General features: G+C 36.6%; 1 protein-coding gene across 1 annotated transcript in view; it reads left to right on the forward strand.

Moving 5' to 3' along the window:
- The window catches only part of LOC150100602 (solute carrier family 25 member 3-like), a 92,188-nt gene that overhangs the window by 13,198 nt on the left and 56,464 nt on the right, over window positions 1–22,526 (forward strand). The window contains exon 3 of the mRNA XM_090401826.1: window positions 6,492–6,616. Coding sequence (XP_090257952.1) covers window positions 6,492–6,616 — 125 coding nt within the window. The remainder of the gene's footprint in view (window positions 1–6,491; window positions 6,617–22,526) is intronic.

Below are 22,526 nucleotides of genomic sequence, written 5' to 3' on the forward strand. Positions count from 1 at the left end.
TGGTTATAAAATTCTTTGTAAAAAGAAGGTTTAACGGCAAAAGAAATTCATTCGAAGTTCATAAAAGTTTATGGGCACTTTTCTCCTTCATTTTCAACAATTAAGAAATTGGCTGCCGAGTTTAAACATGGCTGTACCAGCCTTGAAGATGATCGATGTGAAGGATGTCCAAAAAGTGTAACAACACCAGAAATCATTGATCAAGTGCACGATATGGTATTGGATGACCGGCGAGTCAAAGTGCATAAAATTGCTGAGACTATAGGCATTTCAAAAGAATGTGTAGGATATATTTAGCATGAAGGATTGCAAATGAAAAAGCTTTGCACAAGATGGGTGCTGCGCTTGCTCATAGCAGATCAAAAATGCACTCGCATGAAAATATCTGAACAGTACTTGAAGTGTTTTAACAAGAATAAAACTGATTTTGTGTGTCAATTTATTACTATGGATGAGACTTGGATTCACCATTACACACCAGAATTTAAACAGCAGTCAAAACAATGGACAGAAGCTAGTTGTTAAGCTCCAAAGAAGACAGTCTGTTCCATCAGCAGGAAAGGTCATGGCATCGATGTTTTGGGATACTAAAGGCATTTTGTTTATTAATTATCTTGGAAAGAGTAAAACAATAACCAGAGAATATTATTCCGATCTTTTAACCAAACTAGATGAAAACATTCATGAGGAAAGACCCGTTTTGCAGAAGAAAAAAATCATCTTTCCTCAGGACAATCACCTGCCCATAAAGGTGCTTTGACAATGGGAAAATTAAGGAATCTTCACTATGAATTGTTGCAACATTCACCCTATTCCCTAGATTTGGCTCTCTGCTTTTTATCTCTTCCCGAAACTAAAACTCTTCTTCGCTGGACAGCATTTTTCTTCGAATCAAGAGGTAATTGCAGATGGGTATTTTGCAGATCTTACTGAGAACCACTACAGGGATGGGATAATGGCACTGGAATAAATGTATTAGTCTTAAGGGAGATTATGTTGAAAAATAAAAATAATTTTGAAATTATAAATTCGTTTTTTCATTGTTAGGCCGAGAACTTTTCAGACCACCCTTGTAATTCTACATTTGAGCATTTATAGTTGAATTTCATCTACTCCAGCTGCCTTTTTCCTTTTTAGGTTTTTAATTTTTTGTACTTCAAGATTCCCGACTACATTCTAGTTAGGAGTTTCCACCACCACCATACTGAAACTGCTTGTTTTGTTGAGCAGCCTTTCAAAATAATTATTCCACAGATAGAATATCTTCAGTTTTTATGTCACCTTTATCATCATCTTTGATTCATTTTACAGGTAATCTTTCCTCTATTTCTAAGCTTTTCAATAGCCCCCCAGCATACTTTGTCACCTTCCTGATATTTATTTTCTATATTCTTACCCAAGTCTTGCCATGACTGTTATTTGGTTAGCTTTACACATTGCTTTGCTTTCTTATGTGTTTTTCTGTATTCTCTTAGAGCATAGGCTGACTTACTTGCCAGGAGCTTTTTTATATGCTTTCTTTTCCTTGACTGCCTCTTCAACTTTCTGACTTTACCATGGAGTTCTGATTTTTCTATCCTTACAAACAACCTCATCACATTTCTCTCTTGCTGAATGAATGTTTGCGTCAGAATTTGCCACTGAATCTCTAAGGTTTGATCCTTGTTTTCAAACTCTTTCATTTTTTTTTTCTTCTTTTTTTATTTCTTGAATGATGTTTGAATTTGAATTTACAGTTTGCCTCTGAAAGCTGTTTGACTTTGATTTACTTTAAAATGTTATTACACACTCTTCTTTTCCATATGGAATTCAATTTTATCCTGCTCAAATTAAACAAAAAGATAATAGTGATCACTTCCAATTGCAACTGCTTTGTGTCTTGAACCAGTGGAAAAACATCACTATCAACTGTATAATATAGTCTTATTATACAGTTGACATAGAGACTTATTTCTTGCATCTTCTCTCCATGCAAATCTATGCACATTTTTAGGTTGGAACATGGTATTAGTATATATTTTCCCCAAAACATTTCTGTGTGTGTGTGTGTGTGTGTGTGTGTGTGTGTGTGTGGGATTCATTTCCAGTTCTGCTGTTTAGATCTTCAACAAGGACTTTTCTTTTTCATTGTGCCAGCTGCCTTCTCTAATCCCTCAAAAAATTTCCCCATTTTTTTCAGAGTAAAATCTTCTGTAGGACTATAAGCACAAATGAGTTTCATTGTCTAGTTCTTCATTCTGATATTTGGCAACATTGCTTTACTTGATATTGCCTGCCATTCAAGGTTACCCTGTTTTCCCTGATTACTGCCTGAATATAACATTTTGTATTTATTATTTGGAATCTCACCTGTTTTTGTGTTTGTTTGTCACATTTATTATGTCGATCTGGTACTTATTCAATTCTTTTGCTAGTTCTATTTCTTTTCCATGATGCTTCTTATATTGATAGTACCAATCTTGAACTCTGCTGTTTTAGGGATGTGTTCTGGGATTTGATCCAGTAGCTGACTTTGCACTGTTCATCCTGGTTTCCTGACAAAAACAACAGGGACCTTTTTACAACATGACATGAAATTCTGTCATGTTGTACTACCATCATTTTATTATTCCACTTTCTACCAAAAGCCAATAAGAATAAAATTTGGTCGTCTAAATCCCACACAGGGATGCCAGTCCATCCTCATTCATTCAGTATCCAGGTACCTTAACAGGATGTGCCATGAGAAGGTAAGGATTGGACATTAGGTCAGAAATCCTGGTCAGCTCTATGCATTCCTTAAAGAGCTATGTGGCAGTCTTCTCCCATTTATACACTCTGATCCTTAAGTACTCCCCCTCTCCAATTAAATTTTTTAAATTTTATCCTGCTCAAAACTAAATGCTGATCATTTCCTATTTCATATCCTCTGTATGCGATTCATCTTACCCAGCATGAAAATAATTGTATCCTAAAACACTTTTTTTTTTCTTTTTCTCTTATTTCTTGTCTCTTCATGTTTGAACATGGTGTTAGTAATGATTAATACATATCCTGAACAGAAATCCAGCAGGTACTTACTAATTCTCCAAAATTTCTCCTTAGCATTTTTATATCTCAATCATTTCTTGCTTTGCTGTTTAGATCTTTAACAAGGACCAACTTTCTCCAACAAGTACCAACTTTCTTTGTCAGCTGTTTTCTCTAATGCCTCAAAAAAATTCCTTTACTGCTTCCTTAACATAACCTTCTCTTCAATCATAGGTACAAATAAGTCTTGTCCATTTTCCGACAACACCATTTGATACTGCTTGCCATTTAAGATTATCTCCTCATGTTAACATTGAACCTTTTCCTTGATCATTGTTGCCTGAATATAACACTTGTATGTTGCTTAGAAGAATCTCACCTAGTTTTGTCTTTTTCATCTGATATTCATTTGGTACTTATCCAGTTTTTCTGCTAGTTCCAGTTCTTTTTCCATTGATACTTATATTGATGACTCCAGCCCATCACCTTGACTGGTGACTAGCTGGAGTTCATTTCAGTAGTTGACTTTTTGCTGTTCATCCTGATTCTCTGATACTTACTTACTTACTTTACTTTCTGAGTCCGGAACACCAATCATATCCTCTCCATCCAAAAAACAGTGGCTTGTATCGCCTTGTCATTGACCTTCAGAATGTCATCCGTGGAGCACACATCGGTTAGTGGGCAAAATAAAAGATGTTCATCAGTTTGGACGTCTCTACAGTCACAGCTGTCATCTGCATAACCCCATTTCATCAGGTTACTTCTGCATCTGGACACTCCCACTCTAAGACGGTTCAGAGTCCTCCAGATGCTATAGGGTAGGTGATATCCCTGGATTAACTCTTCCTTAATTATGGGGACGTCTTGAAGTTGAACCGATTCCCTCCATAGAACAAGGCATCGCTCCTCAGGTTTATGGATCAGTGATTTGGTTCTTTGCATAAAACTATGCCTCGATTTGAGTCGAGAAGCCGTGATGATATGGCCGTACATTGGATGTCTTTCGTCTGTCATCTGCTTTTTTTTGGCCATTGGCCACTTTACGTCTTTTGCCTGGTGATTACGTTATACCGGACCAAAACGCTTTATCTGTTCTGTCTGAATGTCGTCCGGGCCAGCAGCGCTATTCTCTTTCAGGTGACATATAGCTTTTCTTAGTTCTTCTTCAGAGAATGGACAGGCTAATGAATTAGTCTCAGCTTCTTTAATGCATGTAAGATTGGTTTTCAGTATCTTCTTGTCTGTCCATCCATTCAGTAGTAGCTGGTAAGCAATCTGGTTTGGCGTGACCTTTGTTATGTAAATTGCAGTTTTAGTTGGATCGTTGCTTAAATTCTTTACCAGTTTCCATGCTTGTCTGCTGTTCTGTTTCATATCCAAATCCTGCATTAGCTTCATCCATCTCGTCTTTCTACCATCCGTGAGTTTGTCCATCAGTTTTTCGCCTGCCTCGATTGTGTCTACAGCAAAAGGATCCTTGTCATATCTGATTTTATATTCTTTCAGTTGTTCTGTCTAGTCTTCATTAAGCCCAGCGATATATTGAGTTCTGCACCCTCATGGTATGTGCCACCAAGATACTATTTTGATGGTATTCACGAACTCTTCATAGTTCCTTGGATCTGCTTCAAGAGTGTTTACTGTCTGATCGAGTTCTTTCGCAAATCCGTCCCATCTTGCTTTTTTAAAATTAAACCGTCGCTTAAAAGGTACTATCTCTGGATTGATAATGGCTCTGACTTCACAAGTAACAGGTCTGTGCTGAGTTCTTGGTATCGGCTCTTCTACTATCTTCGTCGCTTGCATGGCTGCTTGTTCACTGATAAAGATGTTATCTGGATTATAGCCTCTTCTCCACCTTCCACTATTGAATGATGGTTTTAACTTGGGATCATGGATCAGCTTTAGTCTTTCTCTCTCAGTCCAATTTTCCAGCTCAGCACCATTCCTGTTGCTCATTTTGTAGCCCAGTGTTAAACTCTGACAATTAAAGTCTGAGTATTATTTTAACCTTCTGGGCATTAAAGTTGGCAGGTTCTTTGAAGACAAAATTTTCATTAGGTGGCTTATATACTGATGTGATTGTGCAGGACTTGATCTCGATGGTTAATATCTCTATATTATTATGGGATGTCATATGTATAGATTTAATATCCAAGTCTGGTTTAGCAAATATAACACTACCATATTGCTCGTGTGGTCTCTCAGCTACTAATTTCATGCCATGAATTTTTGGTCTACTGCTTTTTACCCCTCGATGTGTCTCCTGGATAACTAAAATATCACATTTGCGTGTATCACACTTCTGCTAATAAAACTTTCTTTTCCGATGATAGTCTTTCAATATTTATTGAAGTCATCTTAAAAGCTAGCCTTGAAGAAGGCTGATTTATAGTTCACATGATTGTTCCAGTAGCTGAAGGATTAGCCAACGTTGAGTTTCAACGTTGCCCAGGGTATGCCCGATTGTGATTTCCGAGTGATCACCTTTGTATATAACACAATCTACGAGGAGGTTCCTTCAGTGTACCCCGATTCTATGATGAAAACAATTGGATATTTAACTGGGTCAATCTCCAGCTGGCATGAAGTGCCATCACATTGTAACATGATTTTATTGTTTTAAGCTAATGAAAATAGTTTGGTTGGCTAAATCCCAAATTGCCAGTCCATCTTTATTTGTTCAGTATCCAGATGGATACTGAGCCTACTACCATGGCCTTCTGTGAAGGTGATGATTGGTCATTAGGTCAGAAGCTGTGGTCAGTTCATTCTGTGGAGGTTTCTTTCATTTAATTAGTTAGTATAGTTTGATATAGTATACATCTGTAATTGTGGTACTAAGTAAATGCATAGATATGTTGATTTTGATGTGTTCAGCTGTCAATGTGTAATGTTTGTCATCCTGTAATATTTGCATTTCAGGATTGTGAGACTCTCAAAAGACCATAGTTGCCTATTGCTCCCAGATGATGGGAGTAGTGGGCTGAAGAAAGTTAAGAATCACTATTTGATGGCATATAGTGGAATAATTGCTATTAAGTAGCAGAATAAGATCATTACTTGTCTTATCCTATATTAGTGAAATTAATATTAAAGAGGATATGTGAAAGATTTTTAACACAATCATAAGTTCAGCTATGAGTTCTCTATATTAAAGGATGTTGTTGCAATATTTGTAGTCCAGTTTTGGAAAATTGCATTTTTTTTTTTTAAGGTTACTTAACTGGTCTCCTGTAGACATTGCAGTTTATCTTGCAAAACAGGCGAACTGGACAGACATGTTATTAATAGAAGTAATAGACTAGTCTCAGTTGTAATCAGAGGGCTTTTTTCAGAATGGACTGACATAATGATGAAATCCAAATAAGTTTTCACAGCAGTTTATGATATAGGTGAAAATTCTTTTGAAATTTGATGTTTTAATTTTGGAAGGATTTCTTTAATTAACTTTTTACAGGATCTGTTTTATTTTACAGAGACATATAGTTGTGAATATGGGTCGCTAAAGTACTATGCTCTTTGTGGATTTGGTGGAATACTTAGCTGTGGAATTACACACACTGCTGTTGTACCATTAGATTTGGTGAAGTGTCGCATACAGGTAAATGTCTTGTCTTATATTCAAGTATCATATCAATAGCACACCTAACGGATTTGCCATCTCCCAAATAATACAGGCCTACACTGAGTCTGTAAAGGGATTAGCTGTCACTTAGTAATTTAAGTATTCTGAGTAGAATAACTTCCCATAGCTTTTTCTCCCAAAGTTTTTTTTTTAATATTGATCTATTTTATTATTTGAACTTGAAAAGGTTCAGAACCATATTATGGAAATATTCATAATAAAACATTCTGGACCTGACAGAATAAAAAAAAAAAAAAAATTCCGAGTACATAAAGGATGCATTGCTAGGACATAGCCATTTTGACTTCTTTAAATTCAGAATAATGCAAAAGTTTCGGAATATTAAGATATTGAAAGGTGTGCTGTATGATTTGATTTTGTTATAGATTATCGAGAACTTAACAACGTGTACATTTACATATCTGTAATTGTAGTGAAAGATGTAGCAGAATGTTACAAAATCATGTATTGTTTTAGTTTCAGATGAAACTTGAGCATAAGATAAACTTTAAATAAGTCAAACTAACCTGTTTGCCATGTGTGGCAAACTTTAAACCGTTAAGGAAATACTCAAGGTAATAGGTCCCCTTTGTTGCTCAAAAAGCCTAAAGAAGATTGTTTTTGCCTAACCAGTGTAATGGGTTTATTAACCATGGAAGAATATTTTCTTTTTTCAGAACTTTTGCTTGCCTTAAGGGGTGTGTGTTTGAGGCTCAGTTCTATCTATACCTTCACTGATTTTTATTTTTTTATTTTTTTTATCGTTTATTTTACCTAATTTGGAATATGATATTAGTATTAGTGTTGTTGTTAAATTTTAGATTCAGACTAAGAATTATGTGAATTCCACTCAAAAGGTATGCAACCTTTTGAGTGGAATTCACATGTTACTGGAATGGCTAAATTTCAGACATTTAGTCGGAAATTTAGCCATTCCAGTAACATGGAATGGCTAAAGTTCAGAAACCCTGCTCAAGACACCAAAGTTTTCACTTTGAGCTTACATTAAGCATCTGCTCTTCTCATATTGAAATTAATCTACCACCTAAAAGCATTTACAAGCATCCAGGCCAGCAAGCAAATTACAGTAGTGTAAGCAAAACAAATTTCAGTTATTTTTTGGAAGATTGTCTAATAATTATGAGGATGTTGTAGCATTTGATTTTTGAGCAGTTAGGTTTGAATTTAATCTAGGAAACAGAAGTAATTTTTTTTATATAATGGCTTTTCAAATGATGGTTCATTAGTTGGCCTTATACAGAGGTGATAAAGTTTTCTTCCTGGGGAAACTTGTAGAACAAAGGATAATTTCTTCCAAGCAGTCAAAACTAGAAATACCTGCATCAGCCTGATGCGTGAGAGGTCACAAAACCTATGATGATGATGCAAACAGGTGATTGGGTTGAACATTCTTTTAATGATTTTTTGAGAGCTGGAGGTTCTAATTGAAGAACGTGGGGTGAAGAAAGCTCTTCTAAAGAAAGATGAAAGAGGAGAACTTTTTATCTCTGTTGAATAGTAGCTATTAATGTTTAGAAGAAAGTGGGAAAACTGGTATGACCAGTTCATTGGAACCATATTCTCTGACAATACTTATTGAGAACATCCATAATGTAGAAACAATTGGATTAAGTTTAAGAGTGGACTGCCCTCTTTTGGATAGTATTAAGAAATTTTAGGGAGGATTTTATAGCACCACTATAAATGTGTAAATAGTAAGTTTGAGTTAGATTGGGAATTATATAGTATTATGTTTTAGGTTGAAATAGTGTTCTGAACTATTGGACAGAGTTGGCATGGATCTTTGTGACAAACGACTTTCACATTTTGATAATATTGAAATTCAATAGGTTATTCTTATTCCACTGAAAGATGATCAGTATTTAAGATGACATTGTCTATAGAAGATGTTGAATCCTTTGTGAGCAGTATAGCCTTTTATATTAAAAGGGGTATTGTTATCAGTAGAACAGCTTAGTGTAAAAATCTGCTTAGAATTCATGTATTATATAACTTCAGATTTTTTTAAAAATAATATTTATAATATTATTATTATTATTACCACCCCAAGACCTCATGGAGTCAGAGACTCATCTGGGAGGTCCTTTTATCACACACAGCTCATCATACCGTGTTTTAAACACATTCAAACTCTTTGCAGACACCACATTCTCAGGCAAAGCATTCCAATCATTCACAACTCTGCACAAAAAAAACCTGCCTCTCACTCCCCTACTCACACCCTCTTTATACAGTTTCCAGGGATGACCTCTGGTTCTCCCCTGATCTCCCACTATTCTCTGTAAAAACTTCTCCAGCATTGATCCTATAACAACCCCTTACCAACTTGTAGGTCTCTATTATCTCCCTTTCTTCTTCCTGTCCACCAGACTGCAAATTACATCTTCTCAGTCTTTCCTCATACTCGACATTCCAGAGGTCAGACTTTAGTCAGTTTCCTTTGGACCCTTTCCAACATCTCTTCATTCTTCTGAAAACCTGGTGACCAAATCTGGGCACTATAGTCCATGTGTGGCCTAATCAAAGCCTTATACAATGGAACAAGAATCTCCCTACTTCTACACGTCAGTGTCATCTGGATCATTCCCAGAAGCCTTTGTGTTGTCTTCACAATTTTGGTGATGTGTCCCTAAATTTTAGATCCTTATCCACTGTCACCCCCAGATCTCTTATTTCCTCTACCTCCAACAATATTCTCACCAAGCATAAATTCTACATCCCATCTTTGTTTTCCAAATTATAAAACCTTACATTTTGCAACATTGAATTCATATCTCCATTTCCGTGCCTAATCACTCAATCTATTTTAAGTCTTCCTGTAAGGCCACAACATCTTCACTACCTTCATGGTTCGTCCCAACTTTGATCATCTGCAAACATCTGAATATCTCCATCCAAATATAATGTAAATGTTAATCAATACCGTTTGCACTGTATTGTTTTAAATTGTAGTTGTAGTGAAATGATTGACTTGCTTATCTTGTATACCTTGGAGTGATACTAATCTAACAAATGAAAATTAATAAGAACTGATGGAATTTATTGTTTACAAAAAAGAGGAAAAAAAATTGTTTTCAAAACCATGTCTACACATTTCAGAATAACTAATAGCAGTTAGTTGTTCCAAGCATGTGAAGGCTACCTTGTTGTTGGTCTCTCCAACTCGGGAACATGAGATAAAAATATTGGAATATATAAAGGAGTGAGTGTTGGTAAGGGCTACAGAATAGAAAGGAGGAAATATAGGTATTATGGTGGAGTAAAAAAGATTGCTTCTTTCATTAAGAATCATTTTTATTAACTCATGAAAAAATAGTCTCAAAATGCAACAAAAAAAGTGGGGGAAGGGAATTACTTGAAAGAGAAGGTGAAATCTGAAATCTTTATTCTTCAGTTAATGTATATATATAATCGAGCTCATGCTGCAAGGAAACTTATTCTGGATATTGACAAGGAAGATAAATCAAATTGGATAATATGCTTTCTCTTCCATTTTAATATACAGAAATAATTTTTTTTCTGTGATAACAAACGATATTTTAGTATTGCACAGTAAAAGATTTATCTGAAATCTGAAGAACTTAATGGTCAGTCCCACAAATGCCTTATTGAAGTTACAGACCATTACAAGAAAATCAAATTTCATAATTGGTCATTCTTGATTGGAACAGTATTTTATTTTTATATAAATGAAGTTGAGCAGAATTCAGATCAGTGAATTAAAGTGAAAGCTAGTGGAAGTTAAGTGGCATATTGAAAGTACTGTGCCGGCTGGCACGTTGTTGCCCGGTTAAACAAGGCCCCCCTTGTTTTCACCAGGGAACCAGGGAAAAGAGCGAAAAGTCAGCTACTGGAACAAATCTGAAAGCACACCCCAATTCAACATCACCAGAGTTAAAGATCGGTACTATCAACATAAGAAGCCTGAATGGCAAAGAAAAGGAACTAGCTGATGAATTAGATAAGTACCAGATCGACATAATAGGGGTGACTGAAACAAAAAAGACAAAAACTGTTGATCTTTCTGAGCAATAAATACAAAATATTATATTCAGGAAATGACAATCAAGGAAAAGAAGGAGTAGCCATAGCATTCAACACAAAATCCGAGGCTAATCTTCTTGAATGGCAGGCAGGCTCAAGTAGAGTTATGTGGGCAAATATCACAACGGGGAATTGGACAATGAGACTTATTTGTGCCTATGGTCCCACAGAAGGCTCTACTAAGATAGAAGTGGAGAAATTTTTTGACGCTTTAGAAAAAGCAACTGACACAATGAAAAAGGAAAAGTTGGTCCTTGTTGGGGATCTAAATAGCAGAGTAGGAAATGATTGTCAGACATACAAAAATATTTTGGGAAAATTTGGAGAAAAGAGCAAAGCTAATAATAATGGCAAATACTTGTTGGATTTCTGCTCAGGACATGGACTGGTTATTACTAACACCATGTTCCAACATAAAAATGTGCCAGATTCACATGGAGAGAAGAGGCAAGGAATAAGAAAAGTCTCATTGACTATGTTATTGTTTATAGTGATGTTTTCTCCCTGGTGCAGGACACCAGAGTGTACAGAGGATTTGAAATTGGAAGCAATCACTAATTAGTCTTGAGCAGGATAAAATTGAATTTCATATTGAAAAGAATAACATGTAAGAAAGTTTTAAAGCGAATAAAAGTTGAGCAGCTCTCAGATGTGAACTGTAGACTAAAATACACAGACTATTGAAGAAAAAATGAAAGAGTTTGAGAATACGAACCAAATCTTGGAGATTCAGTGGCAAGTCTTGAAGCAAACCCCGATTGATTCAAATAGAGAGGCACATGTTGAGGTTGTCTTCAAGGATAGAAAAATCAGAACTCCATGGTGGACACAGAAAGTTAAAGAGGCAGTGAAGAAAAAAAAGAAAGAATATCAAAAGTTCCTGGCAAATAAGTCAGCTTAGAGAATACAGAGACAAATGTAAGAAAGCAAAACACTGTGTAAAACTAGCTAAACAAAAGTCATGGGAGGACTTTGGCAACAACATAGAAAATAAATATCAAGAAGGTGGTAAGATATTCTGGAGGTTGTTGAAGAAGCTTAGAAATGGAGGACAGAGTGCTGTAAAAGGAGTCAGGGATGATAAAGGTTACATGAAAACGGGAGAAAAAAATATCCTTAAAGTACGGAGTAATTACTTCGAAACATTGCTAAATGAAACAAGCAGTGATAGCACAGTGGTAAAAAACACTCAACAGGCATACAGTCAGGAATACATATCCATTCTTGAAGTAGAAAAAGCCATCAAAGGCTTGAAATGTGGAAAGGCAGCAGGAGTAGATGATATTCGACCAGAAATGCTGAAGTATTGTGGTATAAAAGTCTTACAGTGGCTGCACTGCATAGTTCAGAAAGCCTGGACAGAATGACGAATTCCCAATGATAGGAGTAGAGCTCTAATAGTACCCATATGTAAAAAGGGAAATAAAACTGAATGTGAGAATTACGGAGGTATTTTCCTACTGAGTGTACCTGGTAAGATCTATGCAAGTATACTTGAGAAACGGTTGAGAAGAATTGTGGAAGAAAAGCTTGGTGATGAACGAGCTGGATTCATTCCAAATAGAGGCTGTCAGGATCAAATGTTCACTTTGTGACAAATAGTTGAGAAAGCATGGGAATATAACAGAGATCTGTGTTTAAGTTTTGTTGATCTGGAAAAGGCATATGACAAGGTGCCAAAAGAGATGCTATTCAATATGCTACAGTTATATGGTGTCAATGGGGCATTATATCAAGCAATACTTAGTCTTTATTTGAGTTGTAAATCAGCAGTTAGAATTGAAGGAAGTAAGGAAGATGGTTTAATGTTAAATCTGGTGTGAGACAAGGATGTACATTCCCTCTGTTATTCATTATCTATATGGATCACATTATGAAGGAAAGTCGTATTAAACATGATATCAAAATTGGAGATGTTAATGTCAGCCCTTTGCTTTATGTGGATGATGTTATACTTCTAAATAAATGCACTACAAGTCTGCAAGATTCTCTGACTAAATTGAATAATTGTTGTAATAGATATGGTATGAAGGTCAGCATTAAAAAGACAAAGACAATGAAAATAGGTAGAATTGTTGAAATTGTCAACTGTGTTGTGAATGGAGAACCTGTGGAACAAGTAAAACATATGAGCTACTTAGGCACGATTTCTACTAAAGATGGTAAATTAAATATAGAAATAGACAAAAGAATCAGCAAAGCTGGTATGGTGGGTAGTCAACTGAATAAATTCATATGGAATAACAGAGAAATTAGTCTGAACACTAAATTAGTTATATACAAGACAGTTTTCAAACCAGTTTTAACTTATGGATCTGAGAGCTGGGTCAGAAGTAAAACACTTGACCAAAGACTAGAGACCGCAGATATGAGAGTCCTGAGAAAGATTATAGGTGTGAACAGATGGCATCAATAGCAATATCATATTAAAAACGAGGATATTAAGAAAGAACTTGACATTGTCAGCATCCAGGAATGCGTTAGCAGAGCTAATCTCAGGTGGTATGGTCACTTAAACAGAATATGCAAGGAAAGATTAGCAAAACAAGTGTCCTCCAGGTTGGCAGGAAAACGACCCAGAGGAAGACCAAGATATAGGTGGATTGATATGGTACAAAGTGCCTTAGACGATAGTAATATAAGATCTGATAATTTTGGAGTTTTGTCATGTCATGTAACAGACTGATTTGGAGGAAAATTGTAGATGGGAAGTTAGTAATGATGTAAATTTTTCATGTCAGGAAATTGATGATGATGATTAATTTTATTTTTGAATCTTCCTGAGAACTAGAATATTTTATTTTACTCTTTTACTCGGTACGAAAAAATATTCCTGATATTGTGTCCTGAGGGCAAACAGGATATTATGATAGTGCTACATGAAAAGGTTACATCATTACTAATTTCCTATTGACAATTTTCCTTCAAAATAATCTGTTATCTGTCAAGACTCCAATATTATCTTATTATACAGATATCTCCATGGAGTCAGAAGACTTATTACAAGAAGTCTATTATTCACATGCTAGCTATTATTCGCACAATACTGATACCTCTCCTTAAATTCATTTATTGATTAAGCATTCACAACTCCTTGCAACCAATTCACCATCTCCAAGCAAAAAATGCTAACTACAAAATTTCCAAACTACAAAGGTGCCCCCCCCCCCCCCCCCCCCCCCCGATGTTCTCTCTCGCTCTCTCTTCCTGCCATGTACTGAAGTCTTCATTACCAATCTTATAAAACTTCTTTTAATAATTTTTATGCTTTTATCATATATACTTTTTTTCCCCTGTCAGCCACAGACTGTCAATCTCTGCTCAGAGCATTCCATAGACTTGCCATAATCTTTGTCACTTGTTTCTGGATCCTCTCTAACACATCTCTGCAGAATCCAGGTGTCCAGATGTGGCCTTATTCAAGCCTTAGAGGGAAACAGTAACCCTCCCCCCCCTCTTTCTCTCTCTCTGCTTGTCAGTGTGCATTCTCAATAAAGGTCGAAACTAGTCTGGGTAGTGGCTCCTTAATGCATAACATTATACATATCCACAAGGAGATGTGTTTTGCATTATGGGAGATACTGAGATAGGAGTGATGGCCACCTTGTCCACCTTTTATACAAGTCCCCAGGTGTTGTACTACCTTACTCCAGTCGTGAAGATATTTTCAGGCGCAAACTTTGTTTGCTCACACTTGGATAAAGGATTAAACTAAATTTATTATAGTCTAACCAAATGAAAATTAAACCGTCAACATCTTTCTCTAAATCCAGAGTAATTTAATAAAAAGGTGGCACACCGTTTGGCAACTCCTATAGGTAAAAATGACCTTGCCATTGCTTCTACCTGGTATCTCCACCTCTGGGCCTGGCTCCCACTGAAGAGACCCCAATAAAGGTCGAAACTAGTTTGGGTAGTGGCCCTTCCCTTAATGCATAACATTATACATATTTGCAAGGAGATGTGTTTTGCATTATGGGAGATACTGAGAAAGGAGTGATGTCCACCTTGGTCCACCTTTGCTACGAGTCGCCCGGTGTTGTACTACCTTACCCCAGTCCTGAAGATATTTTCAGGTGCAGACTTTGTTTGCTCACACTTGGATAAAGGATTAAACTAAATTTATTATAGTCTAACCAAATGAAAAATAAACCTTCAACTTCAACAACCACATAATCTGATGTGTGCTGTTTTGGCTACCTTTTGCAATATGCCCTCTGAACTTCCCTGTTCACAATCACACCTTACTCCTTGTTCTCATCAGTTTCCTACATTTCTGTTCCATCAATATAGTTATACAGGTTGTGATCTTTTCCCTAAAGTGCATCACTCAAAGTACACTATCTACTAATAATTGTTTCGATGCCCCCTGTTATTTGAAGTTATGGAACATTTTAGGTTTGTTAATAACATAAAAACCGGTCTACAGATGGTCGAAAGCAGTATTTCATCATAGCAGTTGAATACAAGTGTTGCCATACCACCTGTATGGCAACATGACATGAACTCAGTGACTTCGAGAGAAGCATCATCATGGGCTGTCACATTGGTGGCATGTCCATATGTGTCATTTCCACTCAACTGGGGCATCCAAAATCAATGGTTGGCGATGTGATCAACAAATGGAGACATTCTGGCATCACTAATATAGGAAAACACCAAGGGTGACAGCCGAAAATGGCTGCTGGGACAGAAGGATGTTAAAACAGGTGGCATCCAAAAACCAGCTACAATCAGCACAGACCATCTGTGATGAGCAGTGGTACACAAGCTAAACATCACAACTAAGAAGGTAGCTCGTCTGGCCTGGTGAAAAGAGTGTGTGAACTGGACAGTTCACCAGTCTAATATCGGACATACCAGATATTAGAGTTCGCCTGCTGGTATCAATTGTAAATTGCTAGTGTCTGGACAATTATTGGTGGATGTGTATACTTGGCCATATTTTAACTACAGCCATTTACCTTTACTCATAGTCTAAGTGACAAGAAAGGAAAAATGAGATCTTTTCAAAAAGATCAGAGAACTAACAGGAAAGTTTAGTACCAATATTGAAAAGTAAACATAAAGGATATCTTACTGAAGCTGCAGACATCAAAGAATGATGGAAAGAGTATACAGAAAGGACTCCAAAATCACTGAGAAATTTGAAAAGGAGACAGTAACACTGGAGAGTGAAGTGAGGTGGGCACCACAACAGCTATCCAGTAAGAAGGCACCAGGAGGAGATGGAATACCTATTGAGTTGCTCAAAGCCCTGGGAGACGAGGCAGTTAAAATTTTAACAGCTCTATGTTCACAAATTTGGATCATAACTAAATGGCCTAGGGAATGGAAAAAATCAGTTTATATACCTTTTATTGAAGAAAAGCGATGCAAGAGAGAGTGTGAAAATTACAGAACTATAGCATTGATTTCTCATGCAAGTAAAGTCTTACTTAAGATCATTCAGAAAAGACTGGAACCATTCATGAAGAGAGAAATGCCAGATGAACGGGCAGGATTTCGAAAAGGCTGAGGAACAAGAACAGGCATATCAAAAGAATGTCTACCTTTTTGTTTCCTTGACTATAGCAAGCTTTTGACCCTGTAGATCATGTGAAACTGTGGAATGTGTTAAGAACAATGGAAGTAACAGAGCATTTCATTATCCTTCTGAGGAATCTTTATTATGAACAAGAAGCTACTATCCAAACATCTTGGAGAAACTGAGTATTTCACAATAGGTGAAGGGGTGTGACAAGGATGTATTTTATCTCCATACCTGTTTAACTTGTACAGTGAATATATTTTAAGAATGGCAGGGCTGGAGGAGTCTTCAGTTGCAATTAAAATTGGTGGAAGAAATATTAATAATTTGAGGTATGCAGATGATATCACTTTGCTAGCAGAATGCAAAGAAGATTTGGAGGAACTTATTATGAAAGTTAAAGAAGAAAGTGCTAAATATGGTCTTAAACTTAACCTTAAAAAGATAAAAGTTATGGCAACATGTGAACTTAATGATTTTGAAGTAGATGGGGAGAAAATGGAAGCAGTTAACAATTTTGTGCTCCTAGAATCCCACATTGATCAAGATGGTTATTGTACTGAAGAAGTTAGAAGAAGATTATTACTCAGAAAGAAAACAATGACAAATTTAAGCAAGATCTTTAAAGATATTATCCTTGCAACAAAAATCAGAATCGTGAAAGCAGTGGTATTCCCTATGGTACTGTATGGATGATCATCAAGCAAAAATTGTCATACTTCGGACATATTATGCGAGCAAATGACAGTCTGGAGAAAATGATGCTTGCTAAAGTTGATAGAAGCAGGAGAAGAGGAAGACCGAGAATTAGATGGGGTGGATGGAGTTAAAGAAGCAACTGGAATGCGCTTGGAAATTATGAAAGATATGACCAGGGACAGATCTAATGGAGAATATACGTTCATAGAATCACCAGGAGTTGAAAATGACTCGATGGAACATAACAAATAGTCTAAGTTTCCCAGCAGGATCCTTTGCATTAATTTCTTTTGCTATTACTCATCCCAGTTTAGTATCGTCAGCAGACAACAGTATTTCCTGTCAAATGATTTCCTAAATCATTGTTTTTCAAATTAAACAATGGATGACCAAGTACTGAGCCCTGTCGTACATTGTTGATCACTTGCCTTCGCTTAGACTCAACCTCTCCATTAACCACTCTTTGATATCTTTCAGTCAACCACCCTCTAATCCAGATCACCACAGATTCATATTCATCTTCATTTGCTCTAATTTATGCTATAGTTCTATATGGAAGCTTGTTAATTGCTTTTGCTAAGTTTAACAGTATCACTGAGTAATCATTTCTCTTATCCAACTACATTGTCACTTTAATATAAAAAGTAAGCAAAATACTAAGTCATGACCTACATTTCACAAGACTATTATCCCTTATAGAATATCATATTCCTATCCATCCAGTCCTGAATTCTGTCTTTCACTAATTTCTCTTAACCATCTATTGAGATGCTGATTGCATTATAATTTGCTACTTCTGTCCTGAGTCTCCTTCATGCAGTGAAGTATTTTGACCTCTTTCCACTCCATTGGCACTTTCATAGTACTGAGGCTTAAACAGAGGAGCTGTTGATTGCCTTGCACACTTTTGTAATACTGATTGGCAGATGTGCCACCTAATCACATGGCCGTGTTCGTATTGAGACTCCACAATATTTTAAGCACCTCCAATTTTTTTTTCAGCCTTATTCTCCTATTAGTCAGTGTTGTCACATCTGGTATTGCAACTTTGCCACCTAGATGGTACACTCCTGTTCACACATGCTTACTCTGCAATTTAACATATAATGAAACTACAGTTTCTTTTGGCCTCATCAGCTAGCTCTCTTTCATTTGTTTCACTATTCTTAGCCTTTGCCTTGTACAGCTCATGGGCATGCTGACAACTTTTTCTATCTGCAACTCTTGCTTAATGATGCCATTGATTCATCTAACTCCTATATCATCCAGACTCTGGGTATACATTCTAATACTACTTTCTTCAAACATTTCTTGACCATCTCATGTACCACCACTGCCATCTCTCCAAGTTCTTATGCCATGGCTGTGCTAAAAGCCAACTTCTCATCATCAAATTCCTGACATGTACCCTCAAAGGGTGTTCACGATATGATAGTACTACATGAAAAACTTTCATTATTACTAACTTCCTATCTACAATTTTCCTCCAAATCAATTTGTTACCTGTCAAGATAACAGATTGATTTGGACTCCAACATTATCAGATCTTATATTTCTATCTTCTAAGGCACTTTTTACCGTATCAATCCACCTATGTCTTGGTCTTCCTCATCATCAAATTCCTGCCATGTACCCTCAAGGGGTGTACAGGATATGATAGTACTACATGAAAAAATTACATCATTATTAATTTCCTATCTACAATTTTCCTCCAAATCAGTCTGTTACTTGTCAAGACTCCAACATTATCAGATCTTATATTTCTATCTTCTAAGGCACTTTGTACCATATCAATCCACCTATATCTTGGTCTTCCTCTGGTTCGTTTTGCTGCCAGCCTGGCAGAGAACACTTGTTTTGCTAATCTTTCCTCGCCCATTCTGTTTAAGTGACCATACCACCTGAGATTAGCTCTGCTAACGCATTCCTGGATGCCGACAATGTCAAGTTCTTTCCTAATATCCTCGTTTTTAATATGATATTGCCATTGATGCCATCTGTTCACGCCTATAATCTTTCTCAGGACTCTCATATCTGTGGTCTCTAGTCTTTGGTCAAGTGTTTTACTTCTGACCCAGCTCTCAGATCCATCAGTTAAAACTGGTTCGAACACTGTCTTGTATACAGCTAATTTAGTGTTCCGACTAATTTCTCTCTTATTCCATATGAATTTATTCAATTGACTTCCCACCATACCAGCTTTGCTAATTCTGTTGTCTATTTCTATATTTAATTTACCATCTTCAGTAAAAATCGTGACTAAATAGCTGAAATGTTTTACTTGTTCCACAAGTTCTCCATTCACAACACAGTTGACATTTTCAATGATTCTGCCTATTTTCATTGTCTGTCTTTTTATTACTGACCTTTATACCATATCTATTACAACAGCTATTCAATTTAGTCAGAGAATCTTGCGGACTTGTAGCGGATTTTTTAGAAGTATAATATCATCCGCATAAAGCAAAGAGCTGACATTAACATCTCCAATTTTGATATCATGTTTAATACCACTTTCCTTCATAATGTGATCCATATAGGTAATGAATAGATTTAACATTAAACCATCTTCCTGTACTTCCTTCAATTCTAGCTGCTGACTTACAACTCAAATAAAGACTAAGTATTGCTTGATATAATGATCCATTGACACCATATAACTGCAGCGTATTGAATAGCTTCTCTCTTGGCACCTTGTCATATGCCTTTTCCAAATCGACAAAACTTAAGTACAGATCTCTGTTATATTCCCATGCTTTCTCGACTATTTGTCGTAAAGTGAAGATCTGATCCTGACAGTCTCTATTTGGCCTGAATCCAGCTTGTTCTTCACCAAGCTCTTCTTCCACAATTCTTCTCAACCGTTTCGCAAGTATACTTGCATAGATCTTGCCAGGAACACTCAGTAGGGAAATACCTCTGTAATTCTCACATGCAGTTTTATTTCCCTTTTTATATATGGGTACTATAAGAGCTCTACTCCAATCATCGGGAATTCGTCCCTCTGTCCAGGCTTGCTGAACTATGCAGTTCAGCCACTGTAAGACTCTTATACCACCATACTTCAGCATTTCTGGTCGAATATCATCTACTCCTGCTGCCTTTCCACATTTCAAGCCTTGGATGGCATTTTCTACTTCAAGTATGGATATGTATTCCTGACTGCATGCCTGATCAGTGTTTTTTACCACTGTACTGTCATCACTGCTTGTTTCATTTAGCAGTTTTTCAAAGTAATTACTCCATACTTCAAGGATATCTTTTTTCTTCCGTTTTCATGTCACCTTTATCATCTCTAACTCCTTTTACAGCACTCTTTCCTCCATTCCTAAGCTTCTTCAACAACCTCCAGAATGTTTTGCCACCTTCTTGATATTTATTTTCTATATTCTTCCCAAAGTCCTCCCATGACTTTTGTTTAGCTAGTTTTACACAGTGTTTTGCATTCTTGCGTTTGTCTCTATATTCTCTAAGAGCACAAGCTGACTTATTTGACAGGAACTTTTGATATGCTTTCTTCTTTTCCTTCACTGCCTCTTTAACTTCCTGTGTCCACCAGGGAGTTCTGATTTTTTTATCCTTGCAGACAACCTCAACACATGCCTCTCTAGAAAAATCAATCAATGTTTTCTTCAGAGTTTGCCACTGAATCTCCAAGGTTTGATTCCTGTTCTCAAACTCTTTCATTTTTTCTTCAATAATCTTTGTGTATTTTAGTCTACAGTTCACATCTGAGAGCTGCTCAACTTTTATTCTCTTTAAAACTTTCTTACATGTTTTTCTTTTCAATATGAAATTCAATTTTTTCTTGCTCAAGACTAAATAGTGATCACTTCCAATTTCAAATCCTCTGTACACTCTGGTGTCCTGTACCTGGGAGAAAACATCACTATCAACAATAACATAGTCAGTGAGACTTTTCTTATTCCTAGCCTCTTCTCTCCATGTGAATTTGTGCACATTTTTATGTTGGGACATGGTGTTAGTAATAACCAGTCCATGTCCTGAGCAGAAATCCAACAGGTATTTGCCATTATTATTAGCTTTGCTCTTTTCTCCAAATTTTCCCAAAATATTTTTGTGTGTCTCACAATCATTTTCTACTCTGCTATTTAGATCCCCAACAAGGACCAACTTTTCCTTTTTCATTGTGTCAGTTGCTTTTTCTAAAGCCTGAAAAAATTCCTCCACTTCTACCTTAGTAGAACCTTTTGTGGGACCATAGGCACAAATAAGTCTCATTGTCCAATTCCCCATTCTGATATTTGCCCACATCACTCTACTTGAGACTGCCTGCCATTCAAGAAGATTAGCCTCGTATTTTGTGTTGAATGCTATGGCTACTCCTTCTTTTCCTTGATTGTCATTGCCTGAATATAACATTTTGTATTTATTGCTCAGAAAGATATCACCAGTTTTGGTCTTTTTTGTTTCAGTCACCCCTGTAATGTTGATCTGGTACTTATCTAATTCTTTATCTAGCTCCATTTCTTTGCCATTCAGGCTTCTTAAATTGATAGAACCGATCTTTAACTCTGGTGATGTTGAGTTGGGGTTTGTTTTCAGATTTGTTCCAGTAGCTGACTTTTCGCTGTTCGTCCTGGTTCGCTGGTGAAAACAAGGGGGGTCTTGTTTAACCGGGCGACGCCCCAGCCGGCATGAAATTTTGTCATGTTGTACCATCATTCTATATTTTGGTTTAACCAATAAGAATACAATTTGGTCGGCTAAATCCCAAATTGCCAGCCCATCCTCGTCCGTTCAGTATCCAAGTAGATACCCAACAGGGTGCACCACGAGAAGGTGAGGATTGGACATTAGGTCAGAAGCCCTGGTCGGTTCTCCTCATTCCTTTAAAGGCTATGTGGAGGTCTTCTCTCAGTTATACAGTTTTGACCCTTAAGCACCCCCTTTAGTTTTCCTCTGGGTCTTTTATCTGCCAACCTGGCAGAAAACACTTGTTTTGCTAATCTTTAAGTGATCATACCACCTGAGATTAGGTCTGCTAACGCATTCCTGGATGCTGATAATGTCAAGTTCTTTGGAATTTAGCTGAAAAAATTTTATTCTTATTGGCTTAAACCAAAATATAAAATGATGGTACAACATAACAGAATTTCATGCCAGCTGTGGCATCGCCCGGTTAAACAAGGCCCCTGTTATTTTTGCCAGGAACCAGGCCAACTTCTCAGCTTGTCATAATCATCTGCTTTGGAATTTTATATGTATCTCTTAATATAAAATTCTGCATTTCTGGCAATCTCTGAAGTCAAAACAATGTAATCACTTTCTCCAAGCTGAGGCAGTGTAGATAGATTGATTACTCACTGATTGGTTAAGTTCTGATGCTGTAATCGGATCCTGCACTCTCAAACTTCCTCCTTTACATTCTGTTTCGGGTAATTACCTCTTAGCTGCATAAATTTTCCTTTGCTATCTGTGATCATTCCACCTCTGTCCCCACAGTCAATCTTTGTAATAATTACTCAACCTGCACTCATTGTTCTAATTTGTCAATGCATGTCATCTGTATGTTCTTAGCAGAAACCAGCTACATATTTTGTCCTGTTTGTCCTTATATTTCAGTCTTCT

Source organism: Typopeltis vanoorti, chromosome 12 (genome assembly GCF_054136105.1).
Source record: "Typopeltis vanoorti isolate ZY-2024b chromosome 12, IOZ_Tvanoo_1.0, whole genome shotgun sequence".
NCBI lineage: Eukaryota > Metazoa > Arthropoda > Arachnida > Uropygi > Thelyphonidae > Typopeltis > Typopeltis vanoorti.